Below are 26,385 nucleotides of genomic sequence, written 5' to 3' on the forward strand. Positions count from 1 at the left end.
TCTAATGCAGGGTTGCCTGCCTGACCCTCTCCTTCAGGGAGAAAATGCTCTGTTCCTGGACTCCCCTAGTAATGTATGATTGCAATCACCTGTGGTGAGCTAGGTAATTGATAAGCATGGTGTTTCACCACAGGTGATGGTAATTATACATAACCAGGGAAGTCCAGGAACAGAGCATTTTCTCCCTGAAGGAGGGGGTCAGGTAGGCAACCCTGCTCTAATGTCTTAGAGGTCTCTAGCCCTATGAAAATAAAAATAGTACAGACTATCTCCAGCCAAAGAACGTCTAGGTGTTCTATAGTTAAAGTGGTATGGGATGCTCTTTTCATAAAATGGAGCAGATCTAATTAAGCCTTGTTCTATAGAGTGATAAATGTATAGCTAATCAACTCCTAACTGCCATTTTTCAATCAAAGCCTGTAACATGACAGGAGCTGATTGGCTGGGCATTTATCACTCTTTATCACCCTTGTGTTTATCTATTTTTAATGCTTAATACAGCTGTCCCATTGTATCATATGCAATGTCATTCATTGCCCCTAGGATATGACGAATCCTTGTGGCAGCCATAGTGATCTCCGGATCTGATCGAATCATACTAGTGTAGAGTGTGGTACTTGTGTATTTTGGCGGCGCCCATTGCATCGCATACCATAAGGCATACGATGGTATGCGATGCGACGCAATATCGTACAATAGTGCACGATGGCATACAATTTTGAAATTGTATGCCATTGTACATGGCATACGATGCGATGCGATTAAACATTGTATAAGCACCCTAATGGGTGCTTATACAATGTTAAGCACCCAAATGGGTGCTTACAATGTTAAATGCACCCCCACGCCACCCCCCCACTATAAACGTGAACCCGAAGCGTGGCGAGCGGCGGCGGTACGCGTCCTACGACCTTTTCATACCCCCACTATCCACGTCGGCGTGGAGTTGAGAATAGAATAGTGTGGCGAGGGCAGCGAGCCCGAAGCGTGGCGAGGGGACGCGGATACCTGTTAAGCCCGCGAAGGGACGCGTTTACCTGTGAAGGTATCGGGGGCGCCGCCAAAATACACAAGTACCTAGAGTGTCCTTTGTAGTAGTATCCTTTGTAGTATCGGGTACATCAGGGGTACCCAGGTGGGGAATAATGGTTGAGTGGAACCAGTGTGGTATATAGGATAAGGCACTGCAGTGTTACGTTGGAAGCTGCCCTGCCTTGCAGTGTTTATTACATTTATTGGTCCCTCTCTTTGCGGCCACAGCTTATGCTATGGAATTTACGTAGCGTAACCCGCACCACCCTGGGTCCACGTCCCCCTCCTGTGTCCACGCCACCAGTAAAGTGGAGTAAAGCAGAGCAGAGCCAGACACCGAGCCTGAAGCGTAGCCAGACACTGAGCCGGAAGCGTGGCAAGTGAAGCAAGCCCATAAGGGGACAATGGTGCTATTCTGAAAGCGGCTAACGTAACTGGCTTAAGCTATGACCGACAAGATAAGGAAGTACCCATTTATTTGGGATTCGGTAGGGAATCCCGGCGTTCAAAATCCCGGCGCTGGAATCCCGACCGCCGAAATCCCGACAAGGGGGGGACGTGGAGCGCCCCCCCTGCGGGCCCGCTGCGCTCGCCACGCAGCGGGCCCAGTGCCTTGCTACGCTCGGCATGCTAATTTATTCTCCCTCTATGGGTGTCGTGGACATCCACGGAGGGAGAAAGATTCGGGATTTCGGCGGTCGGATTCCAGCGTCGGGATTCTGACCGCCGGGAAATTGACTGCATCCCTTTATTTGTTAACAGTTATTTATTTACATGTTGAGTTTTGTGTTTACTCAGGAGAGAAAGGAAATTTCCAAGTCTCCTGAGTGCCCCGGCGCTGTTAGAGTTAATCTAAATAAAATTGACTCATAGAGAGAAATATATACAATTGAAAAAATTTACTGAGTGGCTGCTGCAGGGGAGAGAGGTCTGCCTGACCTCTAGTGAAGAGAAACAAAGTTTTCCTTCAGACAATACTGTTTTGGGGTTACCCACTGCGCTGTCAGTCAGGACAGTATAGATTAAATAGAATTAGTCTAGAATTTGTAACACACCAAGCAAAATGAGGAGGACACGCTGTATTTAAAACAATTGGATTTTATATAGACAGAAAGTAAAAATAAGTTTCAGGTAGGTATAAAAACACAAATTGGAATATAATACATATAAAGACAATTACTCATATATTTGAAAAAGAGCCTTGATAACAAGGTCAGTAATATGACAATAGATTCGAAAAGACAAAAATAATAATAAATATCAGGTGGGTATATAAACACAAATTGGAGGATAATACATAAAAGACAATGCTTATTTATTTACATGCCTAATATACCCGCCTGAGGCATCTGCTTGGGGTTGACAGTCCACAGTCATTAGGTCGACACCACTAGATCGACATACTGCAAGGTCGACAGGTTATTAGGTCAACACAAGCATTATTTCAACATGGTCTAGATCAGTGGTAGCCAACCCTAGCCCTCGAGAGCTATCAACAGTTCACATTTTCAAGACAACCTAGCTGCTGCACAGCTGCACTCATTAATCACATTTTAAAACACATTTTAAAAGATCCACAGATGGAGCTAATTAGCTCACTTGTGATTCTGTGAGGAGACCTGCAAAACATGCACTGTTGGTAGCTCTCGAGGACTAGGGCTGGCTACCCCAGGTTTAGATCGACAGTCAAAAGGCCAATATGGGGTTTTTCACTGTTTTTTGAGCCGACATGCAGTATTTCATACCCTATCATCCACTAGAGCAGGGGTGTCCAAACTTTTTGCAAAGAGGGCCAGATATGGTGATGTGAAAATGTGTGGGAACTAACCATTCATCCTGACATCCTTTGAACCATTAATCATATCAGAAAGGTCCCCCACTCTGCCCCCATTCACTGTATGTCCCCCCAGCGTACCCCCACTTCACTGTATATTCCCCGCCTTACCCCCTTCTCCATATTTCCCCCACTCTGCCCCCATTCACTGTATGCCCCTACTCTGCCCCATTCACTGTATGCCCCCACTCTGCCCCCATTCACTGTATGTCGTCCAGCATGCCCCTCCTTCACTGTATATTCCCCTGCCTGACCCCCTTTCTCTATATTTCCCCCAGCCTGCCCCCATTCACTGTATGTCCCCCAGTGTGCCCCCATTCACTGTATGTCCCCCAGCATGCCCCTCCTTCACTGTATGTCCCCAAAAGTGCCCCTCCTTCACTGTATGTCCCCCAGCATGCCCCTCCTTCACTGTATGTCCCCCAGCGTGCCCCTCCTTCACTGTATGTCCCCCAGCCTGCCCCCATTCACTGTATGTCCCCCAGCCTGCCCCCATTCACTGTATATTCGCATAAACTGCCCCTCCTTCTCTGTATGTACCCCATTCACTATGTCCCCCAGCCTGCCCTCCCTTCTCTAAATGTACCACATACTGCCTCCCTTCACTGTATATTCCCATGCAGGAGACAGATGCTTGGGCTCCCGCCGCTGCCCTTCTCCGCTCCGCATATTACAGGAGCAAGCTTCCCCTTTGCTGCTCCCCCCTCCCTGCACACTGCTGTCACTGTGATCGTGGTGGAGGGTGATATATAATTACAGCAGCAGGAGTTGGACACATACTCATCTGAAAGATGGCAAACACGTCTCACAGTGGCAGCTGGCACCCCCTCACCAATGCAGACAGCAAGCCAGCAAGGTAAAGGCGCGCTCGCCTGTGTCCCACCTCTAGAGTCCTGTGCTGTGTGTCCCACTTCAGCCTCCAGTCACCGCTTCTGGCTGTAGGCTGCGGGCCGCTTGAAGTGACATAATGGGCCGCAATTGGCCCCCGGGCCAGACTTTGGACATGCCTGCACTAGAATGTGTTGGGAGAATAAAAAAGTGTGCCGAGCGCATCGAGCACTGTTCCTGAAGCATGTGGCTAGCACAGAAAGCCATGCGAGGGGACGCTGTGCACTTAATCCTGTGTCCATGTCGACTGTGTCAACATTCGGGTAAAAAAAACAGTGAAAAAAACCGTCGACCTTTTGACTGTCGACCTAGACTATATCGAACTAAGGCTTGTGTCGACCTTGCCCCATGTCGACCTAATGACTGTCGACCATATGATCCATACCCTCTGCCTGAGCTCTGGTCAGACTATATTATGCACATTATAATGGTGTAACACGTCACTGCTAGAGCCGTAATTCCACTACTACCACCAGGCAGAAAACCGTAAAGACTGAGTCAGCGCTGCAAGAACACGTAATACCCGTGCCTAACCACACATCACCAACTATGTGTGTAACATAACATCTTACACAACAAAGGTGGAAAAGATATACTCTACATCTGTTCCTAAATGTCTCCAGCGCGGAACATACGGTTTTGCCCTACTTTAAAATTTACCGGTACGAAATATGCCAAAGTCACTGACAAAATGGCTGGTGCGATGGAGACAAAAGATGACAGCAACGCTTGTCTCTCTAGAATACGTTGCGGGAAAATTTAGCGTATGCCCCCACTGCCCGCCTCCCTAGCGAATACCGAGCTCCTGATTTGCTGCGCCCGCGGATATTTCACAGCCGAGGAAGCTGATTGGTCGAGTGAAAGGCGCTCGGCGTGTGATTGGCTGTGTTGCGGAGAGTGGGGAGAACTAGTAGTGACTGATGGTATCCATGGCGGAAGGTAGGAGCGCTGTGATGTGGGCATATGCTGCTGCAGAGTGTGTGTGGGTGTGGAGGCGCAGCAGGCATGTGGTGGCGGATTATGGAAAGATGGGGTCGGTAAGATATGGAAGGGCTCTGTAAGTGAGCGGATGACTGATTACAGATTAGTACCCTGGAGTGTAGGGAGCCTGATTTTTATATATATATATATATATATATATATATATATATATATATATATATATATATACATACATACACACACCCACTTACACCCCCCTATCTCTGATCACCCTTTTAGTGCAAGCTGTGAACACATGTTATTATACAGGAGTTGGTTACCTGAGATTGGGGTGTATCTAGTGATGTCATTATCTGTATGAGATGTTGAACAAGGTGTGAGCATTCTTTGCCAAGGACTTGGAAGCATCTGGGGGAATTATAACACACAGAGAGAGATTCTGTGGCTGTTGTGGAACTACGTGTCGAGATGATGATCACCAGCCGAGAGACCAGTTTGCCTGAATTAAAAACTGTTCCTTTGACCTTTTCCAGGGTAAGACATGGATGACCTGAACCTCCACTACCGATTCCTCAACTGGAGACGCCGTATCCGGGAGATCCGTGAGGTGCGAGCTGTGCGTTACCAGGAGAGGGCCAAGCACATTATGGTAGATGGGGATACCCTCAGGTGGGAAACAGCCCTCGGGTTTGGGGGTGATGTTCTTTCTGGGCACTGCACCTGTCACCTGTTCCCTGGCCTAAGAACGTTTAGGAAGGAATGAGGTGGTGTTGACAATAGATCCCAGTTTGATATTTGCTTTTAGTCTTTATTTTGAGCTTTGGAAATGGTTTGATCTGATTCCTGATGTGGACAGTTGTGCTTTTTTCTTCTTTCCGCCATTGCATAGAATTGCCACCCGACGGGTATTACCTGCCTCTTTTAAATTCAGCTGCTGTTTATGACCTTTTATTACTGTATTGTGCATGCTGGTCTTGTTACGCTGGTTATTACTCCTCTACTTCCTTGTTACCATACAAAGGATGTGTTTCCAGGTGTTTAGTCAGAATAGAAAAATGTACGATCTGGGTAGGAACATAATATTATTTTGTGGTGTGACCGTCTCCAGTGACTCAGCCTGATGAGAAGTGTACAAGTTGTCAGCCCAGAGGCATTTTGTTGGAGCTGAAAGATCGACTACTGCATGCCTGTGAAAGTATAACACATAAATCTGCACGTTAATTCTACCTTTCTCCCTGGTTCTTTATTTTGCACATGTAATCTATTGGTTTTTGGTACTTTTTGTTTAGTTTTCCATTTTCTGTATTCTGAGCTGTTATTACCTTTTGTGTGTTGCTATATGTGATTTATTTTTCCTTGTAGAGAATATTCATTCTTAATGCTTGAATTTGTGAAACTTTGCCAAATGCCAATGTGTGTCTTAGATCACCCACAGGCCCCGAGTAGATAACTTATTTACATTGGCTATTTGGGGTTTTGCTGTATTTGAAATTAACCATTAAAACATAAAATTGCCAGAGTAATATTAACATTTGATTCACAAAATCTAACTAATCCTTATTAGAAATATCCTATTGGGCAGTTGTTGGGCCTAATTGGTTGCAAGCACCTCCAATTAACCAGTGTTTTTTTTTTTGCTGCGCATGTGTTGAGATAGCATGCTCACACAGAGTTGCGTCTGAGGTGGATAGATGGAGGGCTAAGAAATGTATGGAAAACACAGTGGAGGTTTGTGTTCTGTGACAGGGAGGAGGCTTGTCACAGATGCTCCATCTTATGGGCTAGTCATGGGAATGTTACTCACATAGGAGAGCATATTCTGACAGAAGAACTGCACCTGCCATAGAGTTGGTACAATTTTTGATGGTGGATATAAAGATGCACCAATCGGTATTTCAGCATTATCGGATACCTCAGTGGGGATCTCATTCTGTGTATATTCAGACAAAATCCCGATGATGGTTCGACCGTTAATAGGTCAGCAGTGACTAGGTTGACATTAGGAAAAGGTCTACATTGCAATGATTGACACATGAAAATGTTGACATGAGTTAACAATTTTTTTTTTTATTTATTTTTTTTTTTTTATTTCTGGACTTTTCATACTTTTCCATTCCCAATTAGGATCCATGTGGATTGTAAAGTGTGAGGAGCGAGGCACCAGGCCCTAAGCATGGTAATCATAGTGAGCTATGCGAGGGTGTGCACTACACTATAGTGTTCCCGCTGTGGGCAGGGCGTCGGGATTGCGGGTGCACCGAGAAGGAGGAATGGGCCTTGCTGTTGTCACTAATGGGGTGTTCTAGCCCCTCTACATCACTGATGGGGTAATGCCCCTGTCTTCAGCCTCATTAATGGGGGCGTACCCAGGACTTACAGAGGTGCAGGTCTTTATCAACCTTTTGGTGTCTACCTATTGACCGTCTATCTAGACACTCCCAAAACTCTAAACTTTTCTTGAAACATAATTCCGAAACCACCTGCTTAAACCCCAATAGGGTATTCCCCTTGAAAAAAAAAACTCCATAATTTAGCTATTTCACAGGCCTCATATACACTGTACGATTTAGGCCCAATTCAGGCAGTTCGGGCCAAGAAATCTGGTGAAATTGTCCCAAATCGCATGCGTATGAATCAATTCCTAATTGATGCGCAGATTGGGCTGCACATAAAATAAGCACCCGCGATGTATCGCATCAGATACAGTCCACGCAGCTATGCATAGCTGGGAAGCCCCCGTGCTGGGGAGGCGCTCTCTCTGCTTTGCTTCCCCTGTGGTGGAGTGCAGGCTATTTGAAAATTTGGTACTCTTTACCTAGAAGGGCGGGCATTGAATGCACTAAAAAATCGGGTGCGATGTGACCGACGCGATGCCCGCAATTTCCCATAGGGAACAATGTTAAATGTCTCAATTGACCCGATTTTCCTGTTCAATGCCTCAATTGACCCGATTATTCCATAGGAAACAATGTTAAATGGACCACAGAGGCCAAATAGGCACCCTGAAGTGTGAAATGGGCACCCCAATTGTTAACGCCACCCCACGATCAACGTCAACCCGAAGCGTGGCGAGCGCAGCGGTACGCGTCCTACGACCTTTTTATACCCCCACTATCCACGTCGGCGTGGAGTTGAGAATAGAAAGTGTGGCGAGCGCAGCGAGCCACCGAGCCCGAAGCGTGGCATCCGCGTTCCCTTTGCGGGCTTCACAGCTGTCCGCGTCCCCTCACGGGGCTCGCCACGCTTCGGGCTCGCCACACTTTCTATTCTCAACTCCACGCCGACGTGGATAGTGGGGGTATGAAAAGGTCGTAGGACGCGTACCGCCGCCGCTCGCCACGCTTCGGGTTCACGTTGATCGTGGGGTGGCGTTAACAATTGTGGGGGCCATTTCACACTTCAGGGTTCCTATTTGGCCTCTGTGGGCCATTTAACATTGTTTCCTATGGAAAAATCGGGTCAATTGAGGCATTGAACAGGAAAATCGGGTCAATTGAGACATTTAACATTGTTCTCTATGGGAAATCGCGGGCATCGCGTCGGTCGCATTGCACCCGATTTTTTAGTGCATGCGATACCCGCAATTTTTTACTAACGATGCCCACGATCAAAATCGTGGGCGCCGTTCTAAGTAAAGAGTACCGAAAATTTTAATGCAAAAGAGTCAGCGGCCGCCCATTCCTTTTTTTTATTATTATTTTGGTAATTATCCTGCAGCTCCCTGGGAGTAACTTGTGATTAATCGCATATGATTTATCATATCAAGTGCCAAATTGTATATGAACCCTCCCTGGAAGCTGCAGGGAGAGCTCAAGGGAAGTTGGGTCCGAATTGTCCTTAGGACAAGTCAGCCTGTTTTTTATCAGTAGTTTTTACACCCGTTTTGGGTGAATTTCATGGTATCAGGGATTATGCCTAATCTCCAATAAATGCCAATGATCAGACTGATGCCAGTTACGGGCATGATAAACCATTGGCTCACTCCCATAATGTTCTGCAGGCATATAGGCGGAATTGGGAGCTGCACAGAGATCTGTCTGATATCTGGCTGGTCTCTCGTTCAAGGCTGGTGTAAATGCACGCTTCCGGTGATGGCTGTTACTTTAGTGGATGTATAGATATGAATAGCTCTGCATATGGGGGACTATACACATTTACACATAGGAAGCCCTCTGCATCTGATCCCGCATAGTTTCCCATGTCGTAGCGATTGTATCGGCGTAGGATGGCCGATAAGAACCACCTGGCCCATCTATTCTGCCTCTTTTTATGCTTTAGGCAATCTCAGCCCGTTTGAACTTTGGTTCTTTGTAAGGCTAGTCATATGCCTATCCCAAGCATGGTTAACTTGCTCTACTGTCTTAGTCTCTACAACTTTCTGTCAAGTAATTGTTCCTTTCTCTTACTTCCCCCTCCATCTCCCCTCTCTTTATATCTTTGTCATAGTTACTCTTTCTCCTCTCTCTCTTCCCTTCCTCTCTTCCCACACTTCCCATCTCACTCTCTTTCCTTCCGCTCACTCTCATTCTCTTTACCTGAAACCTACTCTCTCTCCCTAACACCATCTCTCACTCTGTCTCTCCCCTCTCTTGATGATACCCAACATTACTGTGTCTCTCTCCCTTTCTGTCCATGAAACCATCTTTCAATCCCTGTCTCTCATCCTGACTCCCTTGCTCTTTCTTTCTTGAAAATGGTGCTGGTGGGGCCCTTACAAAAATTTGCTATGTGGCCCACACAGTTCTAGTTACGCCCCTGTGCCTGTCCTTGTGTTTCCCTCATATGTCTCTATAGATTGTAAGCTTGAAGCAGGGCCCTCCTACTTCCAAGTCTGTCTGTTGTTACCCAGTTTGTTTTATCACTGTCTACTATTGTAAAGCGCAACGGAATCTGCTGCGCTATATAAGAAACTATAAATATACCTACAAATCATTTCAGCTTTTATCTAAATGCTGACCTATTGAAGATAACGGTATACAATTAACCCTTGCTTGTCTATGCTACTAACCTGACTGCTTGACTGCTATAACTCTACTGCTACTAACAAACACTAAAGATTACTGGGAAGCCAACTATCTAATTTTTAACATTGTACTTTACCATTCTATATTATGTTATTTTAATAATTGACATTGTGTATGTTTATTTTTAGCTTTATATAAATACTTTGATACAACATGGGTCTTGCACCATATATTAAATAAATGGACCATAGCAGTTGATCAGAAATTCACCGAAGTGTAAATTTCAGCACCTTAACTACCATTTACTTCACCTTTATATTTAGAAGGAAGCTAATATCTATTATCCTCTCTGTGATATTCACTGCGTTTCATGCATCCAGTTCAAGGGTGGGCGATAAGCATTCCTCCAGCTGCTGCAGGACTACACATCCCAGCATGCCCCGCCCCAGATTTGCTTTCGGCGCATTCTAGAACTCTGCAGGGTGTGCTGGGATTTGTAGTCCCTCAGCAGCCGGAGGGCCCTTTTTTGCTCACTCCTGATTCAGTGCGCACATGAAATTTTATTGGCGCTTGTGAGGAGAATGGAATCTTGGCCCCTCACTCTGCTCCTGTCTCTTGCCTTAATTAATAGCATGAGGAACATGTTTCATATCTATAAAGACTTCCCTAGTTCTAAAGTAGAAAACATTCAGCATCTTCAGTATGTTTTAGAAAACATTGCAGTAAAATTGTTCTCGTTGAAATGTCACATTGGCCTAACAATTGCAGCTCCTTTCCATATTTAATGAGTTCTGGGCACAATACCTATTGAACAGCATTTCTAATGAAGTCCCTTATGTACATCAAATGTGTCCTTTATTTTTTTTTAACTGTTCCCATCGATACAAATGAGATTTTCCTTGTGATCAGAGCAGTCTGTGCTGCCCGGACGGATGCTCATTTCGGTGATCGCTTACTTCTTCTCTCCACAGCTACCACGGGAACTCAGGGGAAGTAGGCTGCTACGTAGCTCCACGACCACTAAGTAAAGACAACAACTACTTTGAGGTGAGTCTTACAAACCACAGCTTTAATGTATCTGTACTGTAATTGTGTGGTCGTATTGTGGACACTCCTGACCAGAAGGTCTTCCCCTGGCCTAATCAGTGCGGCAGCAGCTGCACTTTACGGCAGCAAGAGCGTGTACAAAATTGTTTGCACCCTGATTGGTTTGCAAAGTAGCTTTGGGCAGGGGAGGGGTGCAAGATGCAGTAGCAGTTCTGCCCCTTAGCTCATAGCTGAATATCCCTGTTGGAGGTTTAGATTTTGTGGGTTAGTATTAAGCTACATACATTAAAATCAGGGTAATTAGGAAATTTGATACAGGGTGATTCAAAAGTCGCAGTACACCCTTTTGTTTGAGAAATTGTGCAGGAAATGGGGAGAACGGAGTACTCCAGTAAGGTATGTTTGGTACATACCCTAAATGATAGCCCACCTCACCCATCCCTTACTGGAGTATTAAGTTCTCCCCATTTCCTGCACAGTATTTCAAACAAAAGGGTAAACTGTGACTTTTGAATCACCCGCTATACCCTAAATAACTAATTTTCTTTTCTTTGGCAACACTTTTAATACAGTTGAAATTGGTGGGATGGGGGTGATGTGTTCTAGACTGTAATACTGACCACAATTAGCTTTCTACTTTATCCAAAGGATTTACACTATCCGTTCCGTTCCTTCTTCATACTTCATGGCAGCCATTACATTGGGTTCATCCCTCTCTCTCCCAATTAGACAGGTAGTTTTTTCCCCAGGATTTAGCTCCTTCTCTTCCTCTCCCTATATAGCTGAGCACCTCCCTAGTATCCATAGTCTTTTTCCTGTCTCCTCTGTCTGTAAACAGGTAGTTAGTTTAGTGTTTGTTATTTTTAAGTCCAGCAAGCTGGTTATGCTGCTGGACCCTGGGCAGTGCAGGGATGGCGGTGCTTTGCCCTATCTAGGTCCGGGCCGGTGGCATGGACTCTTCCCCCTCCTATGCAATACAGGGCTGGCGGTGCCTTAGATATGTCCGGGCTGGCAGCATGGACTCACCCTTGTATGTGCGCTTGGCGACGGGACTGGCGGGGCCGTTCCCGTAGATATCCGGCCCGTGCATGTGTCCCCTTGAAGCTCCGTAGCTGCTGGGACGCGGGGGGGGCATGTCCGGCGTGGTTAATGTGGGTGGCGGTGTTCTTCTAGCCGCTGTCGCAGGGAACTAGTGCCGGAAGGAGGATGACACACACTTCCGGTGGGCGCACTCTCTGCACGTGGCCTGCGTTCCAGATACTGGAAGTGCCGGTATTTAAGCACCTGGCCGGTGTAATAGGCGCTGAGGTGCTGCTTGGATTCTTAAAACATGGAGGAAGCCTCTCCAAAACAAAACGTACCGCTGCCCAGGTAAGTCCTCTTGGAGGACTAGTTTTCTTCATCTTTGCTGGTTTTTAGATGGTTAGTAGTTCCTTTTTTCTTTTTGTAGTGTGCCCTCAGCACCTAAAAGAAAGCCAAAAGTTGTCCATCTTGTGATAAATCATTTGTAGGAGAAGAGGTTTTATGCCAGGATTGCCTTAATAAAGGAGAAACAGGCCCTAGTGTGTCATCTGAAATTACTGAATTGATGAGCTGGATGAAAAATAATTTTGTGACCAAAGACGAGTTTCTGAGTACTAAAAGATCTAGGTCACAGACCAGTTTGGATAGAGAGGAAGAATGTGGATCGGTAGAAGTTTACTCTGATAAGGAAGGGTCTGGTGATTCTAGTGCAGAATCCGGTGACGTTTTGGAGGATGAGCGATTGTTTAAACTGGAATTAGTGGAGATGGTGTTAAACCTCTATAAAACTCTGTTTTTACTGGCTGTTTGTAATTCAGAGTTTGATGCCTTTATTGAGGATATATCAAAGAAAGGCAGATGTTTTCCCGTACACAAAGTCGTCAAGGACATATTGGCAAAAGAATGGCTTAATGTGGATAAACGAGTGGGGTCATTTAAGAGAGTTGATAAGAGGTTTCCCATTGATGATGAGGACTTTTTAAAGTGGTGTAGCATCCCAAAGATTGATGCGGCAGTGTCTGAAGTTACTACGCAGATGACTATTCCTTTAGAGGATGGAACATCCTTAAAAGACGCAATGGAGAATAAAATGGAAAGCGCCTTCAAAAGGTTATATATTTTTTTCTACCTTAGTTTCTATGAAATCAGGCGTGGCCATAGCCTCTCTTTCTGGAGCGCTTAGAATCTGGTGTGCCTCGCTGCAAGAAGATTTACAGGATAGAACTTCACGTGAATAGATCAGTAAGAATCTGGCCCAAGTCCAGTTAGCCGTGGACTATATTTGTGAAGCTTCCTTAGATGTTCTGGACTTTTTGGCTAAGTCACTAACATCAGGTGTTGTAACCAGAAGGGCTCTATGGTTGAAGTTGAAAGTTGATTCCCACTCCAAAAACAAACTGGCCACTCTCCCATATGAAGGGGCATTTCTTTTTGGGAGCAAGTTGGATCAGATGATCCAGAGAATGTGGGGGGGAAAGCCCGTAAGATTGCCACAGGACAGAAGGAGAAGATTTCCCGCTTATTCTGCGACAGTCGTTCAGACAAGCCAGATCATATAGGCCTGGTAGGCCATTTCGTGAGAGGTATGCTTCAGGTACGACCAAAGCGTTTTTTCGCCAATCTGTCAAGAAGAGGGGCAAAAATCCAGATCCGGTCAAAAGCTGTGACAAATCATATCCTGTGGAGCAGGTCCCAGTGGCAGGAAGACTGTTAAAATTTGCTCATGTCTGGGAACAAACCATTCGAGACAGATGGGTGCTGGAGGTGGTTACCACGGGGTACCGGCTGGAATTTCAAGAATGGCAACATTTTTAAGTTCCAAGCTTCCTCTTTTGAGGACAGAAAATGAAGCTCTGAAAATAAGTTTAAAAGGACTAGTCGACACGGGGGCAGTCGAGGAAGTCCCAAATACAGAAAAGGGGTTAGGTTTTTACTCCCGTCTGTTCATTATAAGCAAGGTTTCTGGAGGTTTCAGAACCATACTGGATTTAAGAAGTCTGAACGACCGAATAAGAAAAATTTCATATGGAAACCACCAAGTCTATCCTGATGGGTCTCAGAAAGAACGACTATTTAGTATCGATCGATTTGAAAGATGCTTACCTCCATATTCCCATTGCACTCGACGACAGAAAATACCTGAGATTCTGCATAGGAGAAGGGCACTACCAATTCACTTGCCTTCCGTTCGGCCTCACTTCATCTCCACGAGTTTTTAAGGTCCTTGTGGTGCTGATAGAAAAATTAAGGAAGCAAAAGATCATGATATGGGCATACTTGGACGACCTCTTGATTTCGACAGTCACATGATGGCACCGTATTTTGGTTGAGTGTGTGTGTGTGTGTGTGTGTGTTCCAATGGGGGTGCCGGATGACCTTCCGTCAGTTGGGATTACGACGATCCGCTTACGACATTGGAATCCAAACTGTTAAATGCCCGACAGTCGGGACCCCCCCCTCAATAGAGCCAGAATAGCCCCTGTGGAGAGCCATCGATGTGCTTGCCCTATCGGAGAACCGGCAGTCGAGATTCCAATAATGGTATTAGTGTTCATTCTAGCACCTGCTATAATTGAAAACCATTGCAGTTCCTCTTCCCTGCCTGGGGTGTCGTGGTCTGCTGTAGTGCTTCTAGCGCAGTGTGGTCTGTAGATCAGCAATGATATGCAAACCAGACCTGTGCTAGAAACACCACAGCAGACCGAGACACCCCAGGCAGGGAACAGGAACTGCATGGGTTTTCAAAGATTGCGGGTGCTAGAATAAACACTAGGAATACTGACTGTGACATCGCTATACCACACCAGTTGAAGGATTTGCAGAGTTGTGCAGCAGATGTTGAATGTCGAGAGAGTGAGACCTTTATATGAAATTGTAGTTTTGGTAGACGGGGATGTTCTCAGGTCCTCTACAGCTCATGTTGTCCAGGGCTCCTCAAAGAATCACAAGTGATATAATTAGCTTCACCTGCTGACTTTTTAAAATGTGTCAGTGCGTTTATGAATATACATGCGCTTCCACTAGATGACCTGGAAGACGTGAGCGGATTGGGAACCTCTTTTATTAAAGGATGGGTTAAGCCAGCAGTAAGGACACTTAAACAGCAATTAGAAAGTAGTAGCTGATCCAGAAGAGCACTATGCCATACCTCCCAAATTCCTGGCAGAATGGGGGCAGGGCACTGATGTGCGGGCAGGGCTTCATGCGGTGCTTGCTCCTGAAAATGGGTTTGCCGGCTCGGAAAGAGGTGTGGCATAGTCTGAATGACTCTTGGGGCAGCACTAATGGAGGTACTGCCATATCTTATCTCTATGCTTATGTCATCTATTTAACAGTAAGTTGTAGCCCACCTGCGGGTCACTGCAGCCCATGGGTGGGGAGGGTACGAGGCAGGCTGTTAGCAGAGCGCCACAATTCCAGCAGGTTGCATTTTGCCACTTTGAGATTTGGCAAATGTGGCACCCTTCTAAAGCAGCCTTGCGTGAGGGAATGTCTAGTTAAAGGATGGGGATTGTCTATCATTGGTTCTCTCTGGTTTTCACACTGACCAAAGCACAAAGCATTATATTGGTTAACATTTAAATCCTACAGTGACTGGTCTCCTATTCTTGTAACTCCTATTGAAGGTATATAAAATCACCCCTGAAGACCATCTTCATTAACGAGGTGTTGCTAATCATCATATTTTTGACAATTCTCCTTCTACTGTCTGTATGTTCTGTGGGCAGTAACAGCCCAAATGTGATGAACTGTGTTCCTGAGCCAATTGTTGTGTGTTAAACCTGTTTACAGCAGATCATAATGGCTTCCAGATAATGGCCCATATGACAATGTGCAGTGTTACTGTTTGTTGAGAGGCCATGTGAAGTGGCCCCTTATTCAGACTGTCCATAATGTGATACTGTGGCAGAGACTCCATTGCGCTCAAGCATCCAGTAGCCATTTACCACCACAGGTCATGCGCTCAGATACAGTTTTTTGTTTTCCGGTCCACGCTATACACTTAACTGCCGCCCTCATAGTTCTCTGGGGCAGCCATTTTGCTAATGCTCGCACCGCTGCTGAGTGCCAACAAACATTCCACGCAGAAAGTGTCAGATCGCAGAATGGCTATTACATAAAATCGAGCGATCATTTGCCTGCCGAGTGTACATTGGAACTGTGCTGACACTTGTGTTACAGTCATTGCTTGAAACTCTTCCATTAGTAAGAACACCCTTGTGTGATAGGGTATGGGTCAATGGATTGACCAAATTAAGGTTGACATGCATTGGATCGACCCATGAAAAAGGTGGACAGGGTCAAAATGTTGACACAAGCATTAGGTCGACAATGGGAAGGTTGACAGTCAATGGGTCAACATGATTTTAATTTTTTTTCGTCCCGAATGTCGACAGTCAACATGGACACCGATAGTGTGCCGCGTCCCCTCTCATGGCTCGCTACGGTTGCCATGCTTCGAGCTCTGTGTCTCGCTACCCTCGACACACTATCATGTTCTATCTCCACGCCCTTGTGGATGGTAGGGCATGAAATACTGCCTGTCAGCATGTGCCAACCTTAACCATGTCAACCTAAGCCTTGTTGATCTTCTGTGGTCGACCCAAGGCGTGTCGACCGTATACCGTGTGATAACTGTAATAGTATGGTCAGTGTCTCGCTCATGTACACTTGGCAACACTAAGGTATCTGATCTAGTTGATGTATTTCCCAGAAGCTGTCTGTGCGAGACGCGTAACCTGTGTTTTACCGTGTTGAGTATTGACCGCCATTGTCACTCTAGGTGTCCATTGTGGATCGTGGTGTGCGAGGGACAATTGCTGTGGGATTAGTGCCACAATATTACAGTCTGGATCATCAGCCAGGGTGGCTGCCGGATTCCGTGGCATACCACGCGGATGATGGCAAGTAAGTCATATATGTATTAACTTGTAAGGACTGAAAAGGAAAGATGCATTAGAAGGGTGTAGAAAGGTCTGCAGTATGACATCTTGTCTTGTAAAAGTTGTTTTATGTGCAGATTAAAGGATTTCATGCTTACTATGCTTCTGCTAGAAGGAAATCCTTGCTGGAATAGAGGCGGGCAAACAATGTAGCATAACACCGTACATAATGCAAGCTGGTGGTATGTTCCTAGCCAGGAGGGTCATGTATATCTGAAATGTAATAACTCTGTATGTCTTATATAATGTATCACCTTCTGTTAACTTTAAGTATAAACCAGACGTGATGTCTAAGGAAGCTTCTGCCCCTTAGCGCCAATATAAAGCGTCAGGGAAGCTTCCTGTCTTTCACTTCTCTTAAACAATGGGCTGGAAGCTGGCTGGTTATTTTCACATCATCCTAAAATAAACCTTTACAAATTGTTATTTTAAGTCCTTGATCGGAATTCTTACTTTTTTTTTTTCTTTCTTTGACTTTTTATTGTTAAACCCCCTCCTCAGCGCACGGCTTTTGTCCTGTGCATAAAGCTTTAGCAGAGCCCGTAATACCATATTGTGGATGTTCTAGAGCTGAGTGATGTCATTACCCAGATGCCTAGTTCTGTATATGCGCTGTATATAGAAGTGGGAGACTGCTCTCTTACGTATGGAATGCTGCTGAATTAGGCCGCAGCCTTGTACTCAAACATGATTTCTACACAGTACAATTACATTGGTGCTTATTGCTTCTGCCTCCCTACACCAGTTGGCACCAGTTTCCCAGAAGATATGGTTACCTTTCCTTATTCTAATTTACCCTCTAACAAAGCATGGACTGCTAAGGACATGAATGCTAAATTGACGTTTGTTTTGTACAGCGATGTCCCATTATGACGCCACCCACACATACCGCCAGGTATTTTCCTGCAACAGACTTGCACTAAAATGTATTAATTCCATCATACTCTGTAACTTTTATAACACCACTCTCTCTATAACACCTGATAGATGCCTATACAGAAGTAGAACGTCAGTAATAAAAATGTGTGAAATAGTCCTACATCAGGAAACAAATAATGCATGTGCCTTATTGGCTGGTGGCATTCTAACTATAAAATGTTCCTTTACTCAATGGAGTAGTCCGCCAATGTAGACTTGTTAGGTTTACATTAATTTGCTAGGCCGATCTGTGTAAGCAATGCAGTTGCTTTATAGACTGGACCTACAGCTAATCCTGGCTGGTACCATACTATTTACATAAGTTGTGCTACAGACCATTGTAATGCGTAGTAAGAGCGTCTGTCCCAAGAACCAGTAATTAAAAACTGATATGTATTTATTTATTTATTTATTAACAGTTTCTTATATAGCGCACACATATTCCGCAGCGCGTTACAGAGAATATTTGAACATTCACATCAGTCCCTGCCCCAGTGGAGCTTACAGTCTATATTCCCTACCACGTGTACATGCATACACAGACATTCTAGGGTTAATTTGGTGGGAGCCAATTAGCCTACCAGTATATTTTTGTATTGTGGGAGGAAACCGGAGTACCCGGAGGAAACCCACGCAAGTACGGGGAGTATATACAAACTCTGCACAGTTAGAGCCATGGTGGGAATCACACCCATGTGCTGTGAGGCAGTAATACTAACCGTTACATCATCCGTACTGCCCCTGGTTCTGGTATAGATGATAGACAATGTCTAGGTTGACTACTAATGGTTGAGTGACTAGGTCTACACCTACTCTCATTGTTGATCATTCTTAGGTGTTGACCATTAGTGGTCTGCCTAGTCCATGTCGACCCAGGGACTGGATACCGGTTTCCATTAGCGAAAGGTCAAATAAAGTATGAACTTGTTCAGTGTGCTCTCCAAGCTGCATTGACAAAGTTTGTTCAGGTTGCAGGATGGTATCTATGTCATTAGTGTTGGTGAGGCAGCGTCTGTTCTTGCAGGTCATCGCTGTGATCTCATCAGAGTTAGATTTAGTCGTAAGCCGAAAGCATTTACCTAGTTGTAGGCAGGATTCCACTCGTTCAGCTCAGGCTAGAAGTATCTAGTAGAACTGGAGACTATCTATCTGACCAGAAACTCTCTTTCAGGCTGTATAATGGGCGGGCAAAAGGACGACAATTCGGTACAAAGTGCAGTTCAGGAGATCGGATTGGTTGTGGCATAGAACCCAGCTCTTTTCATGTGCAGACTGCTCAGATTTTCTTCACCAAGAACGGTAAACGGGTAAGAAAGAGCCCTCGCAGTTCCTATCGTGGGTTTATCTTTAGCTTTGTTTGTAAGACACCCAGAGATGAACCCTGTAGTACTATGGAGCAAATGTCTGTCTGTTTCTGTTCCTGCAGGTCGGTAGTACGGTGATGCCCTTATCTCCTGATGGCCTGTTCCCAGCCGTAGGGATGCACTCTCTGGGAGAGGAAGTACGCCTTCATCTAAATGCTGAGCTTAGTAGTGAGGATGATGACAGCATAATGATGGTGGACAGCTATGAGGATGAGTGGGGGAGGCTATATGATGTCCGAGTGTCTGGAACGGTAAGACAGCTGAGTGACTGGGTTCCGTCCGCTCCAGGCATCTCTCATATTCATTATACAGTATGTCTCTTATCTCGGTCTGTCTTTCTAGCTCCTGGAGTACATTGGGAAGGGTAAGAGCATAATAGACGTGGGTCTGGCACAAGCTCGTCGCTCTCTCAGCACTCGGAGTCATTACTTTGAGGTGGAAATTGTGGACCCCGGGGAGAAATGCTATATAGCCTTGGGACTGGCAAGACGGGTAAGAACTTATTTGTAGGACTAGTAAAGATTATTTCTCTTATGGTTTATTTTTTTTTAATTATTATTTGTGATTTAATAAGTCTATATCTTATTGTATAATCATATGGAGTGCATCCAGCACGTGGGGCCTAATTCAGACTGGTCGCAGGACAGATTTGTTCCCAAAATGCTGCAGTGCAGGTGGGGCAGATGTAACGTGTGCACAGAGTTAGATTTGGGTGGGGTGTGTGCTCAAACTGAAATTGCAGTGTAAGAATATAGAAGGCCGTATTTACCCTGCACAGAAACCATATAACCCATCAAAATCTCCCTGCACATGTTACATCTGCCATTCTGAGAACACATTTGTCCTGTGATTAGGTCTTAATTAGACCCAGAGTGTGTTGCTGTATTTTAGGGATGGCCATCATTGCCTTTGCCATCGATGGCAAAAGTGCAACAGGCCATCGATGGTGTATAAGTATGCAATGGATGACCATCGATGTTTTTACATATCAATGGTCATCCATTTGCTTTGAAAAATTGGCCTATGAGTCAATAAAAATACGGGGGTGGAGCTATACCCCTTAATGAAAAAATAAAAAATAAACTATTCATTTAAGCCTGACATCGATGAGGAAAACCATCTGGTTCTCCCCCATCAGCGTAAAAACTATTCGACATCGGCCATAAACCATCAATGATTTCTAATCATGATTTCTAATGGCGGCCTGCACAGCTGGACAGTGTCCTAGTAAATCTCTAAGCAAGTGTTTCAATTAATCTCTGTAGTGTGGCGCTATAGACAGCACACTCACTATTCATGTCCAGCAAGGTGTGATGAGAAAAGGGTTCTCCTTGACCGGGCGATAGCTGGGCTGTGCATCGCTATCGCCCGCTGTGTACACAAGTGGTGATTTAGGCAACCCTAAGCGACAATGTAGTCAAAATCGCTTGGAAGAATTGCCCCGTGTGTACACCCCTTTATTTGATATTTCCTTTTGGACTCAAGTAAGGCTGAAGCACTTTCATTCAAAACATTAAAATCACAATTAACATGATTTACAATTTATTTATTTTGTAATGTTTTTATTTTGTTTCTTTAACAGGATTACCCGAAAAACAGACACCCGGGGTGGAGCCGCGGATCTGTGGCTTATCATGCAGGTAATAAACTTTTTGCTTTGTAGGAACAATAATAAGTGAAGTATAATTTCAATTGTAGTCTTCATTAGTGGGAAATACATAATTAATTCAAAACTGATCCATTCAGCGTATTCTACAAATCACAGGCCTTGGCTAAAGAATATTAATCATTGAATATACAGCAGGCTGGTGGCTCCACCCCTCTGGGGATGTAGTTATACTGGGGCAGATGTATCAAGCCTCATCAAGAGATAAATGCAAGGGTGGTAAGGAGAGATAAAGTCCAGCCAATCACATCCTAACTGCCATGTTACAGGCTGTGTTTGAAAAAAGTCAGTAAGGAGCTGATTGGCTGGATGTTTATCTCTCTTTATCACCCTTGCATTTATCTCTTGTTAAGGCTTAATACATCTGCCCCATTCTCTCATAGTGGGGCAGATGTATTAAGCCTGGTGAAGAGATAAAGTGGAAGGAGATGGGGGTTGGTAATACAGAGGGGTGCAAGCTCTGTGTTACTGATATGCATCTTTCATCACAGATGATGGGAAGATATTCCACGGAAGCGGGGTTGGGGATCCATTTGGCCCACGCTGCTATAAAGGAGATATCATGGGCTGTGGAATAATGTTTCCAAGGGACTATATCCTGGACAGTGAAGGTAGGAAATGTATTCGCTTTGCTGGGGATGGTGACCTGTTTGACACACACACACACGATAACACCACTATATATTTCTGTCACAGGAGAAAGTGACGACAGTAGCGACATGAAGGAGTTGAGGCTGCAGCCCCGCGGGGTTAGGAATGTTATGTATCTCCGCCGAGAGCAGCAGCAGGATGAAGATGGAGAGGAGGAAGAAGAGGATGAAGAGGAAGACCTTGAGAGGGATCATGAGGGCAGGAAAGTTGTGGTGAGTTCTGTAATACTAGATGATTTATGCTTCTTGAAATAAGGGGGTAATTCAGAATTGCAAAACAAAAATCTATCTCTAATGGGCAAAACCATGTGCACTGCAGCTGGGGCAGATGTAACGTGCAGAGAGTTACATTTGGGTGAGGTATGTTGAAACTGAAAATTAATTGCAGTGTAAAAATAAAGGAGCCAGTATTTACCCTGCACAGAAACAAATTAACCCACCCAAATCTAACTCTCTGCACATAATACATCTGCCCCGTGCAGTGCAACATGGCTTTCCCCATTTGAGAAAGATTGTGCTTATGCGATCCTTACTGAATAACCCCATAAGTGTGATTGGCAGAAGGGAGAATTCCTGCAGTGGATACAACATGTTGTGAAGGAGAAGTAAACACTTTGTAAACCATATTTGCATTTTTGACAAATTAAATTAACCTTACACTAATGAGCACAATTATGGCAGTACAGTCTTTCTTCTCTGTGGCATTCTATCTTGGGGGGGGGGGGGGGGTCATTCAGACATGATCGCTGGGCTGTGAATTCAAAGGCTTCCCGATTATCGATCCAATGATGAAATCTAGCGCCTTTTTAACTGCAAGCTGTTCACAATTTGATTTGCGGGTAGCCGGCATTTGGGGGGGGGTTACTGGGAGTGTCAGGAAAAAGGCAGGCGGTTTCGGGGAGGGTGTGTGACGTCAGCTCCAGTCATGATCAGCCTGTTTCTATCACATCTGCCAAGTAGGTCCTGGGCTATGCAAACTGCACACCGGAACAATTGTACAATGATGGGGTTGCAGCTTATCTGCAATATTTACATAAGCCTTTCGCAGTGTGGGTTTTATTCTGGCAGGGTGGTGGCTATTTGATCTACAAATTAGCAGAGAAGCAATCTGGTCTGAATAACCCCTTATTTCTAGGCTGTTGTCTGTGCTTTGTGATGTATTCCATTTAAAACTTTCACTCCTGAAAGCTGTATAACGTGTTCTTCTAAAGGGGCATACACACAGAGCAAATGTTTGCTATTTTCTAAGCAATCTGACTAGATTGCTTAAAAAGTAAGCACAGATCTCTGTGTGTATGCTCCAAGAGATAAATATCTCCTGCTAACTAAGTCAGTGCATGCAGTCACAATCTAGTCAAATTGCTAAGCAAGTGACTGAAAATCTATCAGTGTGTACAGAATGAGACACTGGTCTCTCATTCTGAACTGCTACCCGGCCTTTTTTTGCTTAAGCAAAATTGCTTAACATGTGTATGTGCTCCCCATGGGAGATCTGGACACAGGGAAATCACCTACCCTAAATAGCTTAGCACACATCTCTACGTGTGTATGCCCCTTAAGTAATGAATGGAAATGCTTTCTCTGTATCTTTGTGTTTGGAAGTGTAGCTGTGACTCAGCGTTGTGAGACACTATAATTCCTTCTCTCTCCACCTCAGGTCTTCTTTACAAGGAATGGAAAGATCATAGGAAAGAAGGAATCCATCCTGCCCCAGGGGGGCTTCTATCCGACCATAGGGATGCTGAGCAGCGGAGAGAAAGTGAAAGTGGACCTGCACCCATTGAGTGGGTGAAAGTGTGACTGTGGCAAAAGCACACTGGATTCATTTTCCATCTTTCCCTTACACCCACCCCCACCCCCGGTCATGCACGATTTGCACGTGGGCTTGTGATAGTGCTTCTTTGTATTTGGAAATGTATCTCATTGGCCCTTGCTTGTTATTGTGGGCTCTGCATCACTTCATGCCTGTACATTCTGGTATAGCAGGAGACCTAACGGGACAGGAAACAAGAGAGGATGTTGCGCGGTGGCCTGTTACACAGAATGGCGACCTTATACCCCGCAGGGTGGTAACTCCAGCCAAGGAGCAAAACTGCTGAAATTAATGGGATTTCTCCTCAGATTTACATAAGTCTGACATGTCATTCAGTCCTGAGCTAGAATATTGCTTTTGCTGTGGCACAAGAAAAGGTTTTGAAGCAGTCACACAGTGGTCCTGTGCTTCTCTTCACTGGGTCAGTTACGTGTCTACATATCAGCGTCACGTACATGCAGTGGTCAAATCAATGTGGAGTTTTTCCTTCCTGTTGCGGGGAGGGGGGTCACACTATTGGTGCAATCTATTTCTATATAAATAATATATATTGAGTAGACTGACATCCTCCATGGCCTAGGGCACTATTCACCGCTCTTCTTACACAGATGAATCTCTGTTTGAAAGAGCACCAGTGGTTTTTCCCAGAGCTTTCTGTCACCACCTCTGCATAGAATGACTGCAGGGCACATTAATATAAACGTATTATGGCCAATATGCACCTACCACTCACTGTAAGAGCGTAAATGGACCCTATGCTCATCGGCCAGCGTTGGATAGATCTGTTCTAGCACTTATCTCTTTATGCGTAAAGCCTTCTCTCTACATGTATGAATCATACATGACAAGGAATGTGTGTTGTCTTTTTCTGATGCTATTATTCAGAGTGAAATTTATGTGCCGCAACATGAGCATTGTGTCCATGTGATATATATATATATATAATATATATATATATATATATCTCTCATCAATGTATATGTAACATGGCATATCTACCTCTTCTTCTGCTGCTAATTCTCGTTACACGTCTCAATGTCCCGTCAGTATCTGTCTCTCACAGTCCGTTCTCAGGGCTGCTTTGTAAAGGTGCAATTTGGGCACAGTGTAAAAATTAAATGATGCTGTATCTCGTCTTTCCCTGGAGAAGAAGGACTAGGGTTGGCCACCTAGTGTTCCATAATTTAAGAGTTACCCAGAACACTGACTGACAGATATTACAGTACTCTTAGGGTGCTAACGTTTCTGCAGCGCCCCTACACAAGACATAGGCTGATGACATGGAGAGGCGATAGCTGCCGGCTGCTTGCCTCCATGTGGGTTATCGGCAAGGGCTGTGTAAAGGTAAGAAGGGACTGTGGTGCAGGGGGCACTAGACATACTTTTACGGAATCCCAAGTATTTCTAGAGAATGCCTTTTTACATTTTTTTATTATGTCAATTCTGTTTATTGGAACCAAAAAATGAATAATCTAAGGATTCAAAAAGCATTCTTGTACTAGAATTTGGTTTCACACATTAGTTGAAGATATATTATTTTATACTTTTTTTTTTTTATCCTGGATAATGTCTGTTTTTAAAATCTGCTTATTTAGATGCTCCCTCCCGTCATGAATCAGCCAGGCGAAGTCCCAGGATGCTTTGCTGTAATTCCACAGCAGTCATACAGTTTTAGGTTCTGTTCTAGATGCCTCCCTCTGATGGGAAGATAAAGCTATTGCATTGACCATTGTATACAGGCAGTAAAACACTTAATGCTAGGATACATTCCATATATCATTAAAAGAGGGGCACATACTGTCATTTTAGTCTTTTTTTTTTTTTTAAGTTTAATTAAAAATACTGTCCGATAGTGAAGTAACCTGTGTGTTACTATACCGCAAACAGCATTCCTCATGGGAACTGAAGGTTTTGAGTTATATGTATATTGTCAAAGCGGATTTCCCAAACACATCCAGGTATGTGCAGAAGCTCTCCATAAGGGGAGAGCACATTGGCCATACTGGGGGGCTGTGAGTCTATGGTGAGGAGTAGTGGTTCCTGACATAGGCACTGCGCAAACAGTGATTGGGCTTTACTTATGTAGCACTGACCTCTCGTGTAGTTTACCTATAGGGGCTGTCAGCGCCACATAAAACACAATATATTTGGGGATGAGTTTAATCTTTCCCCCAAAATGTGATTTCCCTGCACACAGTCCTTCTAAATGATCGAACATCTTATTTGGTTTATGCAGCTGTAAATACTGTAGTTAAATTGTGCCTCCCCCTCAAATCAAAACCTTTTTTGTTTGTTTGTTTTACAAATCCTATATAAAGGCTAATGTTGCTTCTCACTCTTATGGGTGGAATTCAAGCGTTTTGCATGCTGGAGGCTACCAGATGGTGCCCAACTGATCAATTCAAGTGTTGCTCCCTGCTGGCAATGACATTACGGTTCTGTCATTTTGACTGGCTGGTAACTAGTATTTTATGTTTGTCAAGAGTGAAGAGGTGCCATTGCATTAATCTCCCTAGGATGCTTAGAACATACCTACCAATCAGTGCACTAGACCCTTTTCGGTACACCAATAGTGACCACAAAAACATTTCTACCTTGTGTAAGCTATCCTGCTTGGAACAAACCCATTTTGCATTTAAACCCCAAAGTTTGTAACTGTAGCTATGAAAAGAAGAGGCCAAGTGTGGTCACTTCATTCACATGTAACTATGATGCCTAAGATTAGGAGTTTCTATGTCTTTGTAACTATAGACAACACTGTCTCTTTAATGTGCCGAGGGACTGAGCGGTTATACGGTATTCTCAGGTGCTGAAGACGCCATTGACAAGTCTTGTTTCTGCTCTGTCTGCTGCATATGCCACCCACTTCCTCAGATCCACCTCTGACCATTTTGGTTTTGTTACGGTTCCACCAAATTGCACTAGAACATATCACAATGTCTGTACATAATCAATATTCATGTTTATATGCATATAATAAAACACAGATCTATTTAAATGTTTGTGTCCTCTGAAGTTGTTGTTAATTATCTCTACAACTGTAATGACTTCATATTTAAGAAAAATAAATTTGGATACGCACCAGCTTGGATAAAAGTATTTATTACAGATTCATGTTCATTTTCTTTTCTTTCCATGATATAAACATTTTGATAAAAGATTCATTAAGCTTGCATAGAAAATTAAAATATCTTTCTATTCCAACTATAATATATAAAAGCGCAAGTGCTTCTTGCAAGTTTATTACATATATATTACATATGCTATGTATATGTTATAAATAGTCAATATATTTCTCTAT

General features: G+C 44.4%; 1 protein-coding gene across 3 annotated transcripts; it reads left to right on the forward strand.

The window, feature by feature from the left end:
* The first annotated feature begins 4,607 nt into the window (after positions 1-4,607).
* Positions 4,608-26,082, forward strand: SPRYD3 (SPRY domain containing 3). Of its 3 annotated transcripts, none has more exons than XM_083169622.1 (11): positions 4,608-4,693; positions 5,230-5,365; positions 10,632-10,707; positions 16,514-16,638; positions 18,763-18,898; positions 19,018-19,206; positions 19,298-19,447; positions 20,538-20,595; positions 21,113-21,232; positions 21,318-21,484; positions 22,929-26,082. In XM_083169622.1, exons 2-11 carry the CDS (start codon positions 5,238-5,240, stop codon positions 23,061-23,063), a joined length of 1,284 nt encoding a protein of 427 aa, XP_083025748.1. In that variant the 5' UTR covers positions 4,608-4,693; positions 5,230-5,237; the 3' UTR covers positions 23,064-26,082. The 3 variants fall into 3 exon arrangements, with proteins under 3 accessions (XP_083025748.1, XP_083025747.1, XP_083025750.1); XM_083169621.1 differs by lacking the exon at positions 4,608-4,693 and adding an exon at positions 4,699-4,791; XM_083169624.1 differs by lacking the exon at positions 4,608-4,693 and adding an exon at positions 4,767-4,787.
* Positions 26,083-26,385: the final 303 nt, after the last annotated feature.

The sequence above is a fragment of the Crinia signifera genome, chromosome 2, assembly GCF_055691185.1.
Source record: "Crinia signifera chromosome 2, ASM5569118v1, whole genome shotgun sequence".
Classification (NCBI taxonomy): domain Eukaryota; kingdom Metazoa; phylum Chordata; class Amphibia; order Anura; family Myobatrachidae; genus Crinia; species Crinia signifera.